This window comes from Anser cygnoides, chromosome 2, assembly GCF_040182565.1.
Source record: "Anser cygnoides isolate HZ-2024a breed goose chromosome 2, Taihu_goose_T2T_genome, whole genome shotgun sequence".
NCBI classification, from domain to species: domain Eukaryota; kingdom Metazoa; phylum Chordata; class Aves; order Anseriformes; family Anatidae; genus Anser; species Anser cygnoides.
The window spans coordinates 17511220-17530469 of NC_089874.1; the positions used below are offsets into that span (position 1 = coordinate 17511220).

At 36.4% G+C, this 19250-nt stretch overlaps 1 protein-coding gene across 3 annotated transcripts in view; it reads left to right on the forward strand.

Moving 5' to 3' along the window:
• ODAD2 (outer dynein arm docking complex subunit 2) overlaps positions 1 to 19250 on the forward strand; it is a 96070-nt gene that overhangs the window by 60064 nt on the left and 16756 nt on the right. For all 3 annotated transcript variants that reach the window (XM_013191740.3, XM_048076523.2, XM_066991565.1), the window contains exons 18-19: positions 7960 to 8148; positions 8748 to 8969. In XM_013191740.3, the coding sequence (XP_013047194.3) occupies positions 7960 to 8148; positions 8748 to 8969 (411 nt within the window). The remainder of the gene's footprint in view (positions 1 to 7959; positions 8149 to 8747; positions 8970 to 19250) is intronic.

Here is a 19250-nt window from a genome sequence, read left to right on the forward strand (position 1 = left end):
TTTAGCTTTAAATCTTTCAAATAAAGAAACCAGTATTCACTTTGGAAGAAATAAGAAGGGAATCCAGTTACAAAAGAATTCAGTAGTGCCTGTTCAAATACTGTATGTCTCAACTTAAGGCTGATGAACTTTATTTACATAATGGAAATAACCACACACACACACAAACCCAACAACCATATAACATGATGACAAGAGAAGTCAAAAATCTCAAATGTTCTTCTTGAATAAATACTCCAAAGATCAAATGATTTTTCCAAACCTTTTTCTGCAAATATTGTAGTGCTTTCTGCTCCCAATTAAAATAAAAATAAAAACAACTGTGTAAAGCTGGTCTATCTCACAGTATTTCTGCTCTTGTAGCCAGTATAGAAATATCTGAAAAATTAACTAAATTTTCTTGATAGTTATGCTCTTCAAGATGGAAATATATGATTATGAGTAACAGGATGAAGCTTTATTAGTGCTACAGGTAACTTTGCTGTCCTCAGCATGTATGCCAGATATTATTTTTACTGCTTGAAATTGCAAACTCCTCCCTTTGAATACAGTTTTGAAATAATATTTGTCATACTTCTTGAGGATAAAAACTTTGCTGCTCAGTAGTTAGAAGAAAGATGTGGTCATGTGAAGTCATGAAAAATCCTATCATCTCCTCCAATCTTCTTCAGCCATTTAAAAAGTACTTTAACAGACCATATTTTTTTCCGTATCTGTCACCTTAGGTTAAATATTACATTAAAACTTATAACAGTGATGATCTAAAATGAAGATATTTCCTATGCTCTTGCTCTTGCCCCAAGCCTTTTTACATTTTTATTTCTTCTTTAAATGTCTCTGGATTTGGGATCTTATTTTGTTCAGCCTGGGAAATATTATTGTTAAACAGACGCATTTACCTTTCATTAACACATGCACTTAGATGTTTAAACTAAAACTATTTTATTGCTTATTAGCGAGACTGATTTTATAAATATTTTTGTCTATAAATGCTGTATCTTGGACTTCATTTTTACAAAGTCATATTTAAATTGAACTGAGTGGTATTGTTAGGACAATACCATGTAAGGTTCTGTCACAATAAGTAAAGTGGGGGTAAATTAGCTAAATTAATTTAAATAAATTTTTCTTACCTTTTGTTTATTTTTTTGTATAGCTATATCCTAAGATGTCCTTGAAGCTTTTCAAAATACTTTAAATTTGTTGGTTAGCTTCATAAGTAACATGAAAGTAAATGTAGTTTAGTGGCTGTATTAATAGATCAGAGTTTGCAGTATATAAGGGCTAAGTGTAACTGTAGTCTTGGGCTGGAAATGGAACACTTTCCACTTCAAGTTCAATATGAAAGTCATGTTATTATCCAGTAGTAACCAAGTTGTACAGCCCAGACTTTGAAACAATGCCATTTACATTTTTGCAGTGAGTTTTAAGGACTACAAGTAAATGTGAAAGCTTAACACACACAAATAGCTGGAAACAACAAATCCTTTGCATTAAGTCTCACAAAAAAAGTTGTGTTTTGATTGATTTATAAGGTCAAATTTAAAGGTAGCTTTTCTTTCTACCTGAAACAAAAAGTACAAAAAATATTTCCAAAGACATGTTATATATTATTTCTCTTCTCTTATATTACAAAAATATAGATGGAAATGCCTGAGGGAACTCTTTGATTTGGAAACTAAAATCACAGAAATTTCTTTAGACTTTACAGTATGGACAGCTATCTGATCATTAATATAAGTATACTCAAAGATTCAAAAGAATTGAATCCAGACTTCTGCAATCAGAAGCACAGCTTCATATAATTTCCTCATATGAAAATATCTTTAAATGATGACAATTGTATATAATAAATACACACTTCAGTAACAGTAAATGAAGTAGAAATTTACTGTACAAAGCAAATATGTGGTTTTGCTAAATGATATCAAAAAGATTGCATTTGTTGTTTAAATTCTTTGAAAGAAAAAGTAACATAATGGATTTTAAAGCTCTCATTTCAGTTCTTCTTTCTGCTCATTGTTCTTCAAATTTCTTGCTTTTTTGCTTTTCTCTTTGTCTTGCACAGACCACCAGACTACACCCACAATCACACTTGGGAAACTTCCCTGACATGTGGTTTCTGCAGTTTCCCTCTGCTTTTCATCACTGGTAGAATGTTCTGTCCTTGTGTTTAGCTGGTTTCACAGACGATTATTGAAACTCCTTTCTTTTACTTACTGCTCAATTGTTTATATATTATTCTGTCAGTTTAATATGACCGTACATTTTTACAAAATGTGGAAAGTGCAAGCTTGTCAGAAGAGAAATTTAACAAATAGAGTTATAATCATCTGGAGAGAAGATATGTACAGGTAGCAAAATGTAAGATTTGCATGTTGGTTCATTAGGGTGGGATACAGATTATCTTCTTTCTTCACGAAACTTCTTAAAGAACATGAATAATACACAGATATCTGAACCATCCAGAAGAGCAGGATCATTTGCATTTATAGCTGAGCCCCCTACAAATCTTAGACACTTACTATAGAGTTTACTTGTTGAACAGAAACCTTTCTTGTTTGTTGAGCCAATATTTAAACACCGCTTCTGGAGTAAGTTTCAAGAAATTTAAGTAAATGTAAAATATCCATTCTTCTTCTGTATCTAGCCATTTAGCCCTTTGATACATATAGTAAGAAATTTATTTGTAGAATTTTTCTCTGTGACCCATTTTCTCCAGCTATTAGTCAAGTTTTAAAATTTCAACTAAGGCATGAAAATTCTATCAAGAAATATTGTTTTTATTTAAGTGACTGAATGTAGGTGTATTTACATTGTGGTATATTCGTAGTACATATATACATAGTATACACTAGCAATGATAAACTTTTGTCCTAGAGCATCCATGGGAAACATGCCCACCTCCTTTACATGCAGCTCACATGGTAACAGGATTGGCTGAGTGCTGCCCTTCCTTCACTGCTTCTCTCAGCTGCTTCTCTGAATCACAAACATATGTTGTCCGTCTGCATAAACATCTAGATCCCATTTTAATTTCTGTTAGGACCTGTATTTTTTGTTTGTTCTGTTAATTTTAGGACTTCAACCCAAAGTTTGCTGTTGGATATTACCTTTCTCCACATGCCTTGGCTTCTGGTTTTGGTCCTCAAACTGTATGGCTTTAACCTTTCCCTGCCAGTCTCCAGAATTTCCCTGCCTGTGTTGGAAAATATTAAATTCCTGATGGGGCTACCCACTGCTTTTGCTTTCTGTGTGAAGGAAACATCACAGCTAAGAGTTCTGTTTAGCATGTAGACCCAGAACTAAAGAAGTAGGAAATTTTATTTTCCAAGTCCATGAGCAATTTGATGGATTTGCTCAGCAAAACTAACACAATACAATTGGAGTCATACTCTGCTAATAAATCAGCTCTGAAAAAGAAATAAATATAATCAAAACCATTCTTGGTCTTATGGTCACTCCTTAGCCCTAGGAAAGTTCATACTGTCCATGTTTGCACTTTCATGAAGTCCTAAGACCTTTCAGTCCAAAAGGGTTTCAGGAGAGAGTCTGTTATATTTTATTCAAAATTCTCCTATTGACCTGTTGAGGAAAGCGTATAAATGAAATTCCACTTGTAGCCCTTTCTTCCGTCTCTGCATTTTTTACCATCACTGACGTGCACAGGCTAAAATTTCTTCCACAAATTTACTTCTGACCACTTAGCCAGTCACTTTTGCTCTCTTTCTGTGTCATAAGAGTTTGACAGCAGGCTGTCCAATGCCACCTTTGTACAGCAAGATGTCACCAAGAATCTGCTCAGATCTATTTTCTCCTTCAGAGTTCCTAACTGTTCTTTTCAGAAGAACGTGTCCTTGGTGCTGATAGATGATTGCAGGTCTTTCTTAGAACTAACAATAAGGTTAGCATTCTTAAAGAATATTCTGTTGGATCAGTTTTTGGATCCACGTGCCTTCACTATCTTATTTTTGCCTTGTATTTCAAATGTATTATTGTCATTCAGCCCTGTATTTCTGTATCTTGGCCATCAGCTCTGGTAAAATCCAGTGTCATGCAGAATTTCACAAAGGAGGATGAATAAAAGGTCTCATCCCAGCAAGTGACAAAAGTTTTTCCTTTTCTTCTTCCTTCCAACTTAAAAAAAATGGCAGCTGTTGCCAAAGAAAGGTGTACGTAGACCAAAAGAGTCGCTATATCCACTAGGTTGATAGAATAATTAGATCATCACTAAAAAGGATTTTTCAATCAATGTCGGTTCTTAGGTAGCTTCTTGGCATTATCTGGCCAGCTGCACCCACAAGCATCTTACCTACATGATTTCATTTTCAGGCCTTAATCTACCTGAATTTAGCAATAGTCTTGACACTATTCTTTAAAAGAGCCAGCAATACTCTGCAACTACATGCCAGGCTGATTGCAAGTAGTATCGTTATTTAGAGAAAACTGTCTTGTTTTTGTACTCCTCCCCTATGCAAAGAAGTCCTGTAATGGAAGACTTTGCTTTTGAAGGACTTTTTTGACAGCAAGGAGCTCTCTAGCTCTCCATAGACAAGGTTTTGTACTTCCAAATAATTGAACAGCTATGCTAAGATCCATTGGTTCATTTGTAGAAGGCATTACTTAACTTAGCTTCTTACAGTCCATGCTATTTGTTGCCTCCTAGCCCTCTCAAAGTAGACACCAGGGGCTCTTCGGGGATACAGTGCTCTGGCCATCACTGCTCCTCAGCACCAAGTACTTCACATTGCTCAAATGCAAACTGGAGATTCAAGAAAACATCATCATTTACATATTTCAGGACTAGGAGTTCTTAGGTATTGTTATCAACGAGAAGGGTTTTACCTCAGAGCCCAAGATTAGTTCTTAAATCAGGTATATTTCTGACCAAGTGATTGGAAAGGTCCTGCCTGGATATGGCCCAGGCAGTTCTGAATTCAGAACCTTTCAAGTGTCTCTATCCTGAGTAACAGAACATTTTCAGATTTACCAGATTTACATTTACTGTATTTCACTTAAATGCATCATTTAATGCATCCCCTAAATCAAAACACCTGCCACCTGAGTGTGTGCTTATTGGATGTCCTCTGAAGCTTTAATAGGCCCTGTCTAAACATTATCAATGCAGTTCTCAAAGATAGTGCTCTCCAGTTTTATCCTGATAGTTGTCTTCAACTAGATACGCAGTTTAAGAGTTCCCGCCTTTCAGTTCTTGCTTTTCCTAACAAATTTCATATAGTGATCATTTCATTCTTGTACCCTCAAGCTCAGGATTATTTTGTTTTCTCTTAGCCTGCTTCTAGCAGGTTTCTAAAACTCTTAATCCAATAGTGCTTCCTTTTAGGAACCAGATCCTTTAATGGGATTGTATCTAATCCTGTCCTTTTAATGCAAAAGCTCTTTGATCTTGTTTACCATACTGGCTTTTCTAGTCGTTCATAAAAACAGTGTCCTGGTTACTAACCCTTTTGCGAATAGTAAGGTTTGGGCACTAGTGGCATACTTTTGGTAAATAGTTTTCCATAAAAATTAGATGACCATCAAAAAATACCTAAAGTTTTTGCCCACAGTGTTTCTGCCTTTTATGTATTTCTTCATCAACAGTTAATTTGCTTAACTTTTGCTCTATAGAAATCCTTTTTAGTCACAGTGTAGTCATTTGCTGGTTTCTATATTTACTGGACAATGAACTTCATGAGAACTGTTCATCTTTCCATATCAACACCTGAAAGGTTGAAAATCTACCAAAAAATGTTGGGCTAGATTATAGATTATGAACATATATAAACATATATATGAATATATATGAAGAAGTGCTAATAAAACACATATATCTATGCTCAGTATAAAGATCTACTTAACTAAAGTAACTGAAGGGCCCAGTCAAATAACAAAGTGATTTCTCCAGATTACGTTATAAAGCTTGATATCTTCAGGTTATGCACTTGAAGTTCATTCCACTCCGTTGTTAATTATTATGCTTACAATAAAGTTTCTGGAAATGATGCTCCATTTTGCAATCTTGTCTCTTAGGTTTTGTGTAACTAGGCATCCTAAGGACCTTTTCTAGGTGGTTGGAATGCTGCTTGGAATTACCCACAGATTGAATAAACATGTAAAAAATCATCTGAAGAAGTTGATGTTTTTCTATTCTGGCATTGTTTCTGTCTAGGAGGAAGCTGAAAAGAGGTTGACTAAAGTCATGTAATCTTACATGGTGGAACATCTTACCAAAGAAATAGCAATATGTTTCTTTTCAGACATCTCAGTTTTTAACAGACTACAGTGAATCTTGGTGTACAGCATTGGTCAGTGACTATGTAATTTAATCAGTTAAGAAACTGTGCTTAAACAAACTTAGATTTATATCCTGTGTGCTTTTAAGGGTACATGAAGTACTGTATGCTGCATGTCACTTTATGAGATAACTGCCAGTTCCCATTTGCCTGAGGCAACCAAATGAATTCCATACCTGTTAGTTCAGTCTTGCAGTGCCAAAGCTGACGGTTTTCTGTTTTACACATTAACATGTAAGCATGTGCTTGCTAATTTGAGTTGACTAATAAACACAAAAGTGTGAGAATAGCCAATTCTGTGCTAGACCAGAGGTTCACTCACCCAGTATTCTGTTTCTCATATTGGCCTACGGGGCATGCGTAAGGAAATGTAGAAGAATGGGGCAAACTTGTAGCAGTGGCTCCCCTCCCCAGAACTCTCTCCCACCTTTGAGAAATCCGTGGTCCAGAAACTTTTCCAATCAGAGGGAATACTTTTAAATTAAATAACAGTTAATTATTTTTTTTTTTCTGTGAATTTGTCTTGTCAATTTCAAACATAAAAACTTTTAACATCTACTAGGAGCAGCTGAGGGAACTGGGGTTGTTTAGTCTGGAGAAGAGGAGGCTCAGGGGAGACCTTATTGCTCTCTACAACTACCTGAAAGGAAGGTGTGGGGAGCTGGGGGTCGGCCTTTTGTCACAGGTAACTGGTGATAGGACTAGAGGGAATGGCCTCAAGTTGCACCAGGGGAGCTTTAGGTTGGAAATCAGGAGAAATTTCCTCTCAGAAAGAGCAGTCAGGCATTGGGACGGGTTGCCCAGGGAGGTGGTGGAGTCACCATCCCTGGGGGTGTTTAAGAAAAGGTTGGACGTGGTGCTTAGGGACATGGTTTAGTGGTGACAAGGGGATGGTTGGACCAGATGATCTTTTCCAGCCTTAATGATTCTATGATACATTTCTGCTGCAAGGACTTAAACGTCATAATGATGCTTTGTTTGAAATTAACTTTGTTTTATTCTGGACATACCATGTTTAGTTTTCTATTTATTTTCTAAAAGCATACTTAGACATTCTTCTAGAGTTGTGTTTGTATCCACTAGCCACATTTTATGTTGATCATACTCTGAAGTGTACCTTGGTTCTCTCAGTTGCTGTCAAGACTTGTGTAACTGCCTCTTGAATAAGCTTGCAAGTATTGCTGAATAGTCATTTGCATTGATATAAGAAAAGAACATTGCCACTCTTTTGTCTTAGCTGTCAGACTTAATGTGAGAAACAGAAGACAGTGGGAGAGCCTAAACAGGGGTGTCTATTTGGTGTTTAAGGTGCCCGAGGGTATATGAGGCACATGCCTGGCAAGTACAGCAGATAAGATAAACTTGCATACCTTTGGAAGTGACAGCTTGCAGTCAGAAAGAATACCCTGTGTCATCTAAAATGGCACTAGATACCTTTATTTAGGCATTGAATTTCTGCTTAGATGGTGCTATTTAAAACAGTCTAACTCTTATCTGTCAGTCAAGAGTTTTGAGTTCCAAATTGTCCATATTTCTTGGTGAAGGTGACAGAACACTAACTGCAGTTTGGAACAATTATGTTGTGCCAATCTCTTTTTTTTAACATTCACATAAAATATATATTGAATATTTTAAAATAATGTTTCTTATGACTCTTGTTTAGGATGCTGGGGAGATGGTTCGGTCCTTTGTTGGTGGCTTGGAACTGATAGTCAATCTGCTAAAATCAAAGAATAAAGAAGTTTTAGCAAGTGTATGTGCAGCCATTACAAATATAGCTAAAGATGAAGAAAATTTAGCTGTCATAACAGATCACGGAGTCGTCCCTCTGTTGTCTAACCTAGCAAACACAGTAAGTAAACATACGATATTAAGTATCATACTAAACATACTATCTTAAGTATCTGAATTTCTTATATCAATCTGCATTATACCCAACTAAAAGGTTGTGACATGAGTGATAGACTTTGCAGCAGCTATCAGGGAGAGATGCAGAATTCCTCCTCCATGAGATGTATATTGGACATGAAAGCACTCTGTGGCTAGTACTAAAATTGCTGTGGAAGATGAGCTTCATTTTAGTAATCACTGTTGCTGAATATTGCTTTTCAGAAATGCAGCTGCTGTATGGAAAAAGTACAAAGGGTTGAGAGAGCAATAAATCTGAAATGCACAGAGAATCTCAGCGATGGACTATATGTTAAATTTTAATGCTAATCTTACCTAATTTCCAGTCAGTCTAAAAGCACCTTTAAAATAATATAAAAATTCACTGCACTTCTTACAAAGAGAATAATAAGGGCTCCATGCCTCACAGTTCTCTCCAATTTTTAATTGTACTACAATTAAAATAGGAGGATGTAAAAAAGTTTTAGAATACAGTACTGACTTCCTATGAAATTTTTATTGTATTATATTGTTTTTAATTTATTATGTTTTTACCTTTTTCAGAACAATGACAAATTAAGACGTCACTTAGCAGAGGCCATTTCTCACTGTTGCATGTGGGGAAGCAATAGAGTTACCTTTGGAGAGAGCAAGGCTGTAGCTCCCTTAGTACGTTACTTGAAGTCAAATGATCCTTTGGTTCATAGAGCTACAGCTCAGGCTTTATATCAGCTTTCAGAGGATCCCAGCAACTGTATCACCATGCATGAAAACGGAGTGGTGAAGGTGAGGTGGAAATTTTCTTACTTGGCTTGGTCAAAAAAGACCTTTCTTTTGAAATAGTTTTTGGATGCTGCTGTGTACCTCAAATATTCTGAGCTTTCCCTTAGAAAATTTCAATTAAGTAGTGAAATAGGGAAGAGTAGTGCTAGAGTTGTCACAGCCTAGTGGTTATGGACATGTGGACATTCACCTCTAAAGTGCTTGACTTGACTTGACCTCGGCTGGTAGTGACATTACATCAGCATTTTATCAGCACAGAGAGTTGGCCAGTGTGACAGAAAGCCACCTTGGAACTGAGTGTAACTGGATTTGGGAACAAATTAAAATTAAGAAAGGCTTAGCTTACTTGGAGCTGTTTCAATGAGTTCTGTATTCACTTATAAGAAATCATATTTTAGGAGTTAAGCATGAGAATATTGTCCAAAAGCCTTTCTCTAGAAATAATTTTTCTATCAAAAAGATTTCTATCAAAATTTTATCTCACAAGTTGAAGCCAGTGAAGTTATTTCACAGGAGAGAGAAGGATTATGGCCTTAGAGATAGAAATTTTAGGAATTGTCAATTTTTGCAAATTTCTGGTGATGTGCTTTTATAGTAATTACGTCTGAGTCTAGGTTCATTTTCAGTTTTTAGTCCTAGTTAAAACATTTACACTAATTAAAAGCATTTATTTGCACTTGCAGATAAGTAGGGATATGCAAAAAATATCGTAGGTGTTTTGTTTTTATATTGTTCTGGAATTACTATAGTATGTTAAAGGGGAGAAAAGAGAACTGATAAAAGGAAAAGTGAATTATGAAATAAATGAACTTGGATTAACTTAGTTGCATCTAAGCATTTTGCTCAGGGTGCGCTTTCCCTTTCTTGTGTACAAGAAACTTGTATTTTTGTAATGAAATGGACAAGTGTTTGATGACATAATAGCATGTGGCTCCAGCACAGAACCAAAGTGGAAGTTTTTGCCACCTCATAACTGATGGATGGCCTAAACATCTGAGAGTGTATATGACCAATTCTCATCACATGGGCCGTTACAGACATGCATTTGTATCATATAAGCAGGTATGCATTATTAATATGACAGGAAGCAGCTACATTTTGGTCCATTGCAAGATTAACTACCAGGGTAGCAGTGGAGCTGAAAAGGACGAGGGGTTTTGGTTCAGCAAGCAGAACATGAGCCAATAGTGTGCCCTGGGAGTGATAAAGGCTGACAGCATACTGGGCTGTGTTAGCAGCAGCATGACCTATAGGTCAGAGTTGGTGACTTAACACTTGTTAAATCACATCAGGTGTCCGCTTTGGGCTCCTATGTCAAGAAAGATGTGGATTAATCTGAGCAAATCCAGCGGAAGGCCACCAAGATGGTTGGGAACTGAAGTGCATAACTTGTGAGGGAACTGAACATGTCTAGCTTTGAGAAAAAAGACCTTTGGGTAGGGATCCCTAATAGCAACCTGCCAGTATCTAAGAGAAATTTAGCGAGGAAACAGAGGCAGGCTCTTTACTGAATTGCATGAAAGGAGGATAAGAGACAGGGATCATAAATTGAAATTGCTGGGTTCCATCTGAATATAAGGAAAAAAAAATCTACCAGGAGGGTAATATAGCACTGGAACAGCTTCCCACGGTGGCTGGGGAGTCTCCATCCAAGAGAATTTCGAGACCTGCCTTGACAAAGCCATCAGCAGTCTGAACTCAGTGTTGACCCTACTTTAAGTAGTAGGTCAGCCTAGATGGCCTCATGTGATACCTTCCAACCTGAGTGATTCAGATCATCTGATTTCTAGCAGATGAAAAATAATGAGTGATCTTTGCAAAACCCGTCCTCACTGTGTTTTGATAGTGAAGCAGCTTCTCAGCGTACTTTATTGATCCATACCTGTGGCATATCCAGTTAGGAAAAATAGCCATATTTGTCATAATAGGCTTTCCCATTCAGTATGCAGAAGCAGCCGCTCTATGTAATGTTGATGAAACTGTAGTTTGTCGGGTGGGTATCTCAAAAGAAATATTGGTAGAGGAACAGATATAATCACTCTGTTGTTTAGGTAGTTATGAAGATGTGTAGGATAAAGTGTCTGAATTCCACTCCTTATCATTAAGAAATAGAATATTCATTCCATGAACAGAAAATTCACTTGAATTTTAGATCTGCTCTGCAAATGTAGGTAACTAAGAGATGCAGTGTTTTCTCACATACCTTGAAGTATTTCGAAACTCTACAAGGTTTGACTAATCCTCCTCTGTAGTTCACATGATCTCATTTTTTGGGGGAAAGCAGCTTGAATGCAAACAAAACTGGTTCCATATCGAATCTTTAAAACGCAGCCAAACCTGATCAAGAATTAAGAGCTTAAAGAAGAGCATTAAGATGAAAACACCTGTGACCACACTTTGCCATGAGGGACCTAGAATAATTCTTCATTACTTCTAAGTATTGCAATGTGCAGAAGTCTTGGGAAGGGTTTTTGGAGGTGATGTAGAATATCATCTATAACGTTCAAAGTCCCCACTGTTGATTCATGCCATAAGCTGTTCACTTTGGTAAACTGGAATCTTCTCACAGCTAGGAGGTGACTGTGAAACAAATGCATAGGTGGGAAAACACAATGATTCCTTGGTGCTCAGTTTGCTTATTGGCAATAAAAATGAGCTGTGCTTTGCACAGTAATTTACCTGAAGGATTAGCTTTTGCTAGCGCCCACCAAAGCAAAAATAAGGGAAGTTTGGCAGAGTGTATTTTCAGATAAATTGAGTCAAACTAATCAGATGGCTGATGCCATCCATACCAAAGACTGTCAGCCAATGCACAGTCAAATGTACTAAGTTACTGTAAACCTGAGATCTGTCTGTCCAGCTCTTCAAGTAAACTGTCTTCTATTCAATGTCCTACTGCAGTCAGTGTGTATAGCAAAGACTCTGAAGTCCTAGAGTCACCCACCCAGTTTGTAGCAAAGGGAAATGTATTATTGTAATATGAGCCTTTAAAACAAGTTTGATGCTTTTAAAATTAAAATAAATGAATTATTGTAAGAAATCCATCCAGCTAAACAAATTCTTTAAACATGTCTCATACTTAGGGCTAAGAGCTGCACATAACTAGGTAAGCTACATGTTTTTTGTTTTTGTTTTTGTCTTTAATTCAGTGCCTGCACATATTTCATTTCTCTATGTGTTTGTTTTCAGTCAAATTCCAGTGAACCTTCATGGAAGTGCTTAATTATAGATGCCACAGACATTTAATCTGGATAATATGAAAGTAATTATACATACCTAAACAAACAAATACGCTCTTCACAAATAGTATCTCTGTATTTTTTAATTATTCAGATATTTTAAAATAGCACTTTATGGAAACTTTGTTCTGACATAATGACTATAAATGCAGCTGTTATAAAGGCTCTATTTGTTTAAGTCTGTAAGAAATCATTAACACAAGGTGAATTGATAAAATGGGTAAGCCTAAACAAGGGGACCCCTGGAGCAGTTCCCAGCTCTTGTGTCCAGGTGCACAGCCTGGCCACATACTGACTGCAGGCTAAACCTGGATGCACACCAGGACTCTTTCATTCTGGTTTGTGCTGGGAAAAAAACTGCTGGTGGAGAAGAAAGACTGGAACCACAATATGTATGAACAATTGGTAATCAGGACTGTAGGACGTACTGCAAAATTCATTTGCCTTTCAACTAGTATATACGCACAGAGAATCCACTACCAGAGTATGCATTGAATTTAACATGGCTCAGAGATCCATGTTAATAAACTGCAAAAGTCTTTGACCCTGTTCTGTTCTCCCTACACCATAAAGTGGCAGAAGTGCAGTGAGAGGTCATCAGACCTAGTTTTCTGAGCTATCTTGAGATTTCTTATCAGCATAGCTTTGTTAGCATGGAGCTCAGTATTAGATTTACCTTATTCTAGTACTATAAGGCAGTACAGACATATCCATTTAAAAAAAAAAAAAAAAGTGTAGTTTGTTTTCAACCCTATCATTTAAGGGATGGAGTTCTCCCAAGCACAAGAGGAAAATACCTGAGACCATCTGGAGCTTCTAACCCTAAATAAAGGGTGTTTTAATTAGCAGTTATCCTGCTGTGAGATTTCCAACCATTTTTTAATGCTTATATATTGTGTTAAATACCTGGAATAGCAAAACAGCAAAGCAATATAAAACAACAGATAGGCATTTTTGTAGGATTTAGATACAAGGGGATATAGCAGATCAGCGAGACGTAGTGGCTCCTATCTAGTGAGGATGATCATATAATAGGTGAAGCTTGGTGGGCAGTTTGAGAAAATATGTTCTGATGGACTTAAAGCAGTTTCTCCAGAAGTTCTAGCAAAATTGGCTTTGTTCAGTATTGCCAGAGCTGAGCAGATCATGAAGCACAACATGGACACCATGATAGCTGGCCAATCCAGCAATACTTAGGAACTTGACTTACATGCTGGCATTGTTGGAGTTACCATCAGGAATCAATTACTGGAGTTTCAGAAAGGCTAGAGAGAAATTCCCAGATGGAAAGGAGAGTGGGTGGAGGAGGTTTATTAACTCAAATGGAAGAGTCAGTACAATGCTAAATCCTGCCTGATCTATTTGGTTGGTCTGCCAGGCACAGGTAAGACTAGCTGCAGCACTATTGTGTCTGTGCTATTGGGTATCTTTCTTTGCACTGCGCTTCTGTACCATGCTGATCACAGAATATCTGGGAGTTTTCATTCTTCTAGTCCCTCCAAGGAAGAGCTGACTGAAAGCATTCTTTTGTATTTATGTAGGAATTGCTGTGTCCAGATTTTTTCCATAAACCATTATATTTTTGCTTCTGGAAAATTTGTCTGGGTTCCTTTGATTTTTTTTCATCCTTTTACCAGATTCTGGTAATTCGGTAATCATGCCTGGTTGGATTAATGGCACAGCTGCTGTAGTTCTGACTTGGTTGCAATACATGTAGAATCCCAGATGTTTCTTAGCACATATTCATGTGCTGTGTTCACATGCACAGAAAGCCTGATGCTTCAGGGAAACATTTACTCTGCATGAATGACACAGTTGCTGAGTGCTTGAACAGTTGGCCAGAGACTTTTTCAAAGCATCAGACTTCTGACTACTCACTATGTAGTGTGTATGTACATGTTTCTGCCCAGGACACCAGGAATAAATATATATATAGGGAAACTAGTTTCAGGCAGATATTCATATTTCACATTTTTGCCACTGCTGCAAACAGTGTTTGCTAATCACTCATGTCAAAGCAACAGGTGTATGTGCACAGCTGTGGGAGAAGTGTTCCTAGTTCTCACCTATATTCATAGCTGTACCCAAAGTACAGTCAGTTTTCTCATGCAAGGCTATGTAACAAAAATGTCAGGAAATACTGGTGTATGTCAACTGCCATGTGAAACTTTGAGTGGGAAAACAAGACTATATTGGAGGAAGTTTAGAAAGGCAGTTCATGATTTTTTTCTTGTATGTTCAGTTCCATGCTCAATATTCTTATGACTAGGAATGGAACAATTGTTATGACCTGTGACAGACGAATCAATGCTTTCTTTCTGTCGAACACCAGAAAATATTTCCTCTTTCTAAAGTAAAAATGAATGTCTGTACTGGAAAAGAAATTTGTTTTTACAAAGACCAAGTAATGACATGTGGGACATTAGAACACAGGATAAATTTTTAGACGTTAGACTAAAGATCAGGCATCACCCTGTTTTCAAGATGGGAAATAGCTGTCCACAGACCAAGGAAGAAGAGAAATCCAGCAGTGTATTAAGAGTTTATAGCCAAGATAAGCAGAAGCAGGCAACATTCATTGCACTTGAGTCTCTTACAATTGAGAGAAGAGAAATAGGAAACATCACAGATAACTAGAATTCTTCAGCCATCACCACATTCTCCATGGATACAGCAGAAAACCCCTCACAAAATGTAGCTGTTGCAAAGGAACAAAGATTTCTACCTGTGGTTGAGTGCTGTTGAAACTGCAGAACAAAGAAAATTGCTCATGAAAAGATCTCAGCTAAAATGTACAGGTTTTTACAGGGTTGCTCTCTGAAGGTGAATTGTAGAAAGACTGTTCTGCAAGGTGCAGACAGATGAGGAAGTACAAGTTCTTTAGTAGTGAAAAGATGAGTCTAAACATGTCCTAGAGGAAGAATTCAAGTCATCTGAAAATCCTGAAAAAAATTTTTTTATCATTGGCTTTTCCTAGAGGCCGTGTCACCATATTAAACTAATACAACACTTCTCTATGTTAGAGCCACATTTTTTCTTGGCTTTCTTGGCAAGTTGTAGAATGGGATATGCTTTTGAAGTGGATGAGTTGGGGTGGTGTTGTATATAGGCACTTATGAAACTGCTCATAATAAACCTTCTAAAATACTTCAGATAGTTGGAAAGATTCAAAGAAATATGTGCAAGTGAGAAACATGTAACTGAGTATTCCTGGGCATTCTTACTTTGCAAATGAAGGAAGATGAAAGGTATTCTGTTGTGAAAGTCAATTTCTGGCTTCGTTTTTTTGTCAAATGTGATTATTCTTTCTGCAAAGATGGCCTAGGAAGCTTGAATGGCTTCATCACATACAGAGTCGAGGCCAGTCTTTTATGGCGAGGCTAAAGAGACCTCTGAGGAGATTAAAGTCCAGAAAAAAAGAAAAGAAAAGAAAAAAGAACAAGTGAAAATAAGCACCCAAAATCATGATGTGAAAGAACAAAATTCATCATTCATCTTAACTTTAAATGTTTATGCTGTGGACAAACCCATCTGAAGTAGTCACCTAAGTTCCTGTAATAGTCAAGGAAGAGGAATAGATTCTTTACTGTCTTTCATCTCCCCTAATTTAGACATTTATGCAAAGATAAGGCACTTCAGTCTCTCCCAATAGTATTATCTAGTCTCATTTGGTTATAATGGGAGTGCAGGTTCAAAGATCAGATCTACACATCTGCACTGTAGATATCTGTGCTTAAGGGGGTGAATCCCTACCCAGGGCAGTGGAGAACATAAATTCTCTTATTCGTATGTGGACATAAATGGCTATGCATCCAGTTCATTATTAGACAGGAATGACAGAATTCTGAATAATAGCACAATAAGGAAGAGCTATTCAAAAACTGCTTTATTCTTTTCTTGGAAAAATACAGATGACATACATTTATGATATGATCGTGATGAAACACTATCTGCCCAACAGTAACTGAAGCACACTTTAAACGTGATCTAATAAAGACAGAGGCTTTAAATTAGTGGATCTAACTTGAATCCAGGAATTTTGAAAAAGGTCTTTGGAGTATTAAGGCTGGATTCCTTTCATCTAACTTAGGCCACTTTTAGGTATGGAGTTTAAAGTAGTCTAAACTAAGACACCCTCTGTAGCAAATGGAAAGAGAAGCGCACCTGTAGACTTATGCTAGCTGAAAATAGATGCCCAATATCTCTGGAAGGAATAGACTCATGAAGGTTTCTAGCTTTCTCCATTGAGTATAGATAGAAAGGACCTAGGTGTCTAACTCAGACTAAACAGCTAGCTTTCAGACAGCTAAATTTGAATTAATATCCTCCTGAATGTTGATTTTCAGCAAGCTGTGCAGTACAGGGAAACTTGCAGGGCTGGAAGAAAGGTAATGTGCCAATATTTTAAAAGCCTAAATAAGATTATAGTCCTGCAAACTGGACACCATTTTCATGTTGAATAATCATAGATACACACATTATTTTACTACATTGTACACTATAATACTAGAAGAGACCATTGTAATGGTCTAGTCTGACTAGCGTTGCTCATACAAACCAGACATTGCTTCAATTTATTTCTGTTTGGAATAGAGTATATCTTTTAGAAAAACACTGACTCTTTACTTAAAAAATTCCAGCGATGGAAAATCCACTAGAGCCATCAAAACTTTTTCCAGTAGTTAAATAGCTTCCCCATAAAAACATTTGCACCTTATTTGTAGCCTAAAGTTTGTCTAACTTTATCTATGCCATTACATGTATGATACTGTTGCTTTGTAAACTGAAAAGCCGTATATAAGTTCTGTTTTCATCTACATTCTTATAGAGTAAGATCAAATCATTCCATTGTCATCTCTTTAATTAACTAAATGAGTGTAATCTCTCATGGAATCTCTGTCTTTTCAATTCTTTATTTTGGTGGGTCAGTTCTGAACCTTTATTTCTGAACCTTCTTCTTTGGATTGAATTTCAGTATACTTCTGAACAGGATTCAATATTACAGTAATAGTTGAATGAATACTTAAAACAGGTAAAATAACTTCCCTGTTTCTATGTAAGCTCTGTTTGAACATCAGAGATTTTCATTATTCTGTTTGGCCACAGTATTGCCCTCAGAGTTCATATTCGGCCAATTTTCTACTTTGACTGTTTGCCAGGTAAGACCTTCCTGTGCTATAATGTTGGCTTTCATGCACAGGGATAAAAATTAACATAAGGTAATATTGCTAATGTAAATCACCAGTGAATTTAGAACTTGTGAAATAAGTTGATATCTTTTTTTCAGGAGTTTAAATCAGATTTTAATAATTGTCAATATACTTTGTAAATCTCAGATGAGTTAGCTGTCTTGTAGATATGAATAATTCACAGTTTAAAAGCAGGCACAAAATTTATTCACACATTTTATTGTTTTAGAGAGGAAAATCTTAAGAGACGAACACACTGACTCTTCCTACAATGCCTTTAAAACAAAATATTGCCTTCCCGCAATGGAAGATTCCATTTTTGGCAAAGATATGATTTATTAGAAAACTGAAGTTCACTGGCTGAGAGTTGAATTATGTAGACACAAATGGATTAAAGTCTGTGAAAAGAATACCAGTGGTTTCGATTGTAAAGTATGAAGCTAAAAACCACCTATTCTGCTTGCCAGTGAATACTCTACATTTGTAAGCAGCTGATCAGATGGTACATAAATATTTTAAAACATTTAGAGATATCTTCTCAGTGAGGTAATTTCCAGTATCTCATTTGAGATACTCCTTGTGTTCTGATTTTGAGTAAAGTTTGTGCTTGAATTCACAACAAGTTAATTAATAAGTAATGTTATTAATTTGTCATTTATTCATTTATTTGTCTGTACTATGATGGTGCTTAAAGCTGTTGATCACAGTTGAATTCACTTTGCTGGGCAGTGATGTATAACTACATCAGAGCAAGACCTCAGAATTCTTGTAGGACACAAGGTGGAGGTGAACAAAGAGATAGGAATGAAATGGTAGAAAAAAAATCTATAAAAAAATATATCACTCATACTTGGTAATTCAAGCAAACCAAGATACAAGCACTGCTAATTATGATAACTTCAACTCAGTTATCATAAGGAAAGTATAAATACGTAATACTGATTATAAACTTTTTGTGCATATCAAGGCAGCAGGGCCACCAGATAGTATCCAGTCACTCAGACATTAAGGCACTTAGCCCATATGAGAACCATAGCTGGTGCTATTTGCATTTTTTTCCAGATAGTCAGAATACATTAGCCTCTGTTGAGCTCTGTTTTGTTCTGAGCTGTTTTTGTTATCCAGATAAGTTCATGTAAAGATGGTATTTTGTCCTGCACTGTGATAAGTCTTTTTTCTTCTGTTCTTACTCCGTTGTATATGAGCATGTTTGGGCCAGAGGAACCATTAACTCCATAATTACAGTGCATATCTGAAATGCAGATCAGACTTCCCATTTGTGTTCTGACCTTTTTTAATGTTGAAAGTGTCTATCCAACCTGCCAGCATACTGAACTGGTTTTTAGCCTTTCTCTGTGGTCTCATTCACTGAATTACTTGCACAGCATGGAAATGCTTAATTTTCTTAATATTATGAAGTATCTGTAGATACTTTCCAGAATATTGGTTGTTGTAGCTAGTAGGAACTTAAGCAGGGATGCTGAAAACTAATTTAAAACTAATTTAAAGTCTTTGGTATAATAAGGCAGCAAAACAGAGCCTCACGCTTCTAAGAGTGTATAAAATGCTTCTTGATGTGTATATATACATGCTTATAAGTATGAATATATATATATTAATCCATCAGATCCATTCTTGTCTTCTTAAAGTGCTATAGCCTCAAGAGATGCATGGTTGTTTTTCATTTTGTTAACTTTTATTTTGGCAAACAAGGTGTAATAGCTATAATGTATTTTCTAAACTGTTCTATGAATTACTATATGAAGTGTTTGTGCTTTTTGAATTCTATTCTTAATGGTAGAAAGGTCAATTAATCACACATAGGCTCTTTCATTCAATGTAATACTCTAACATAT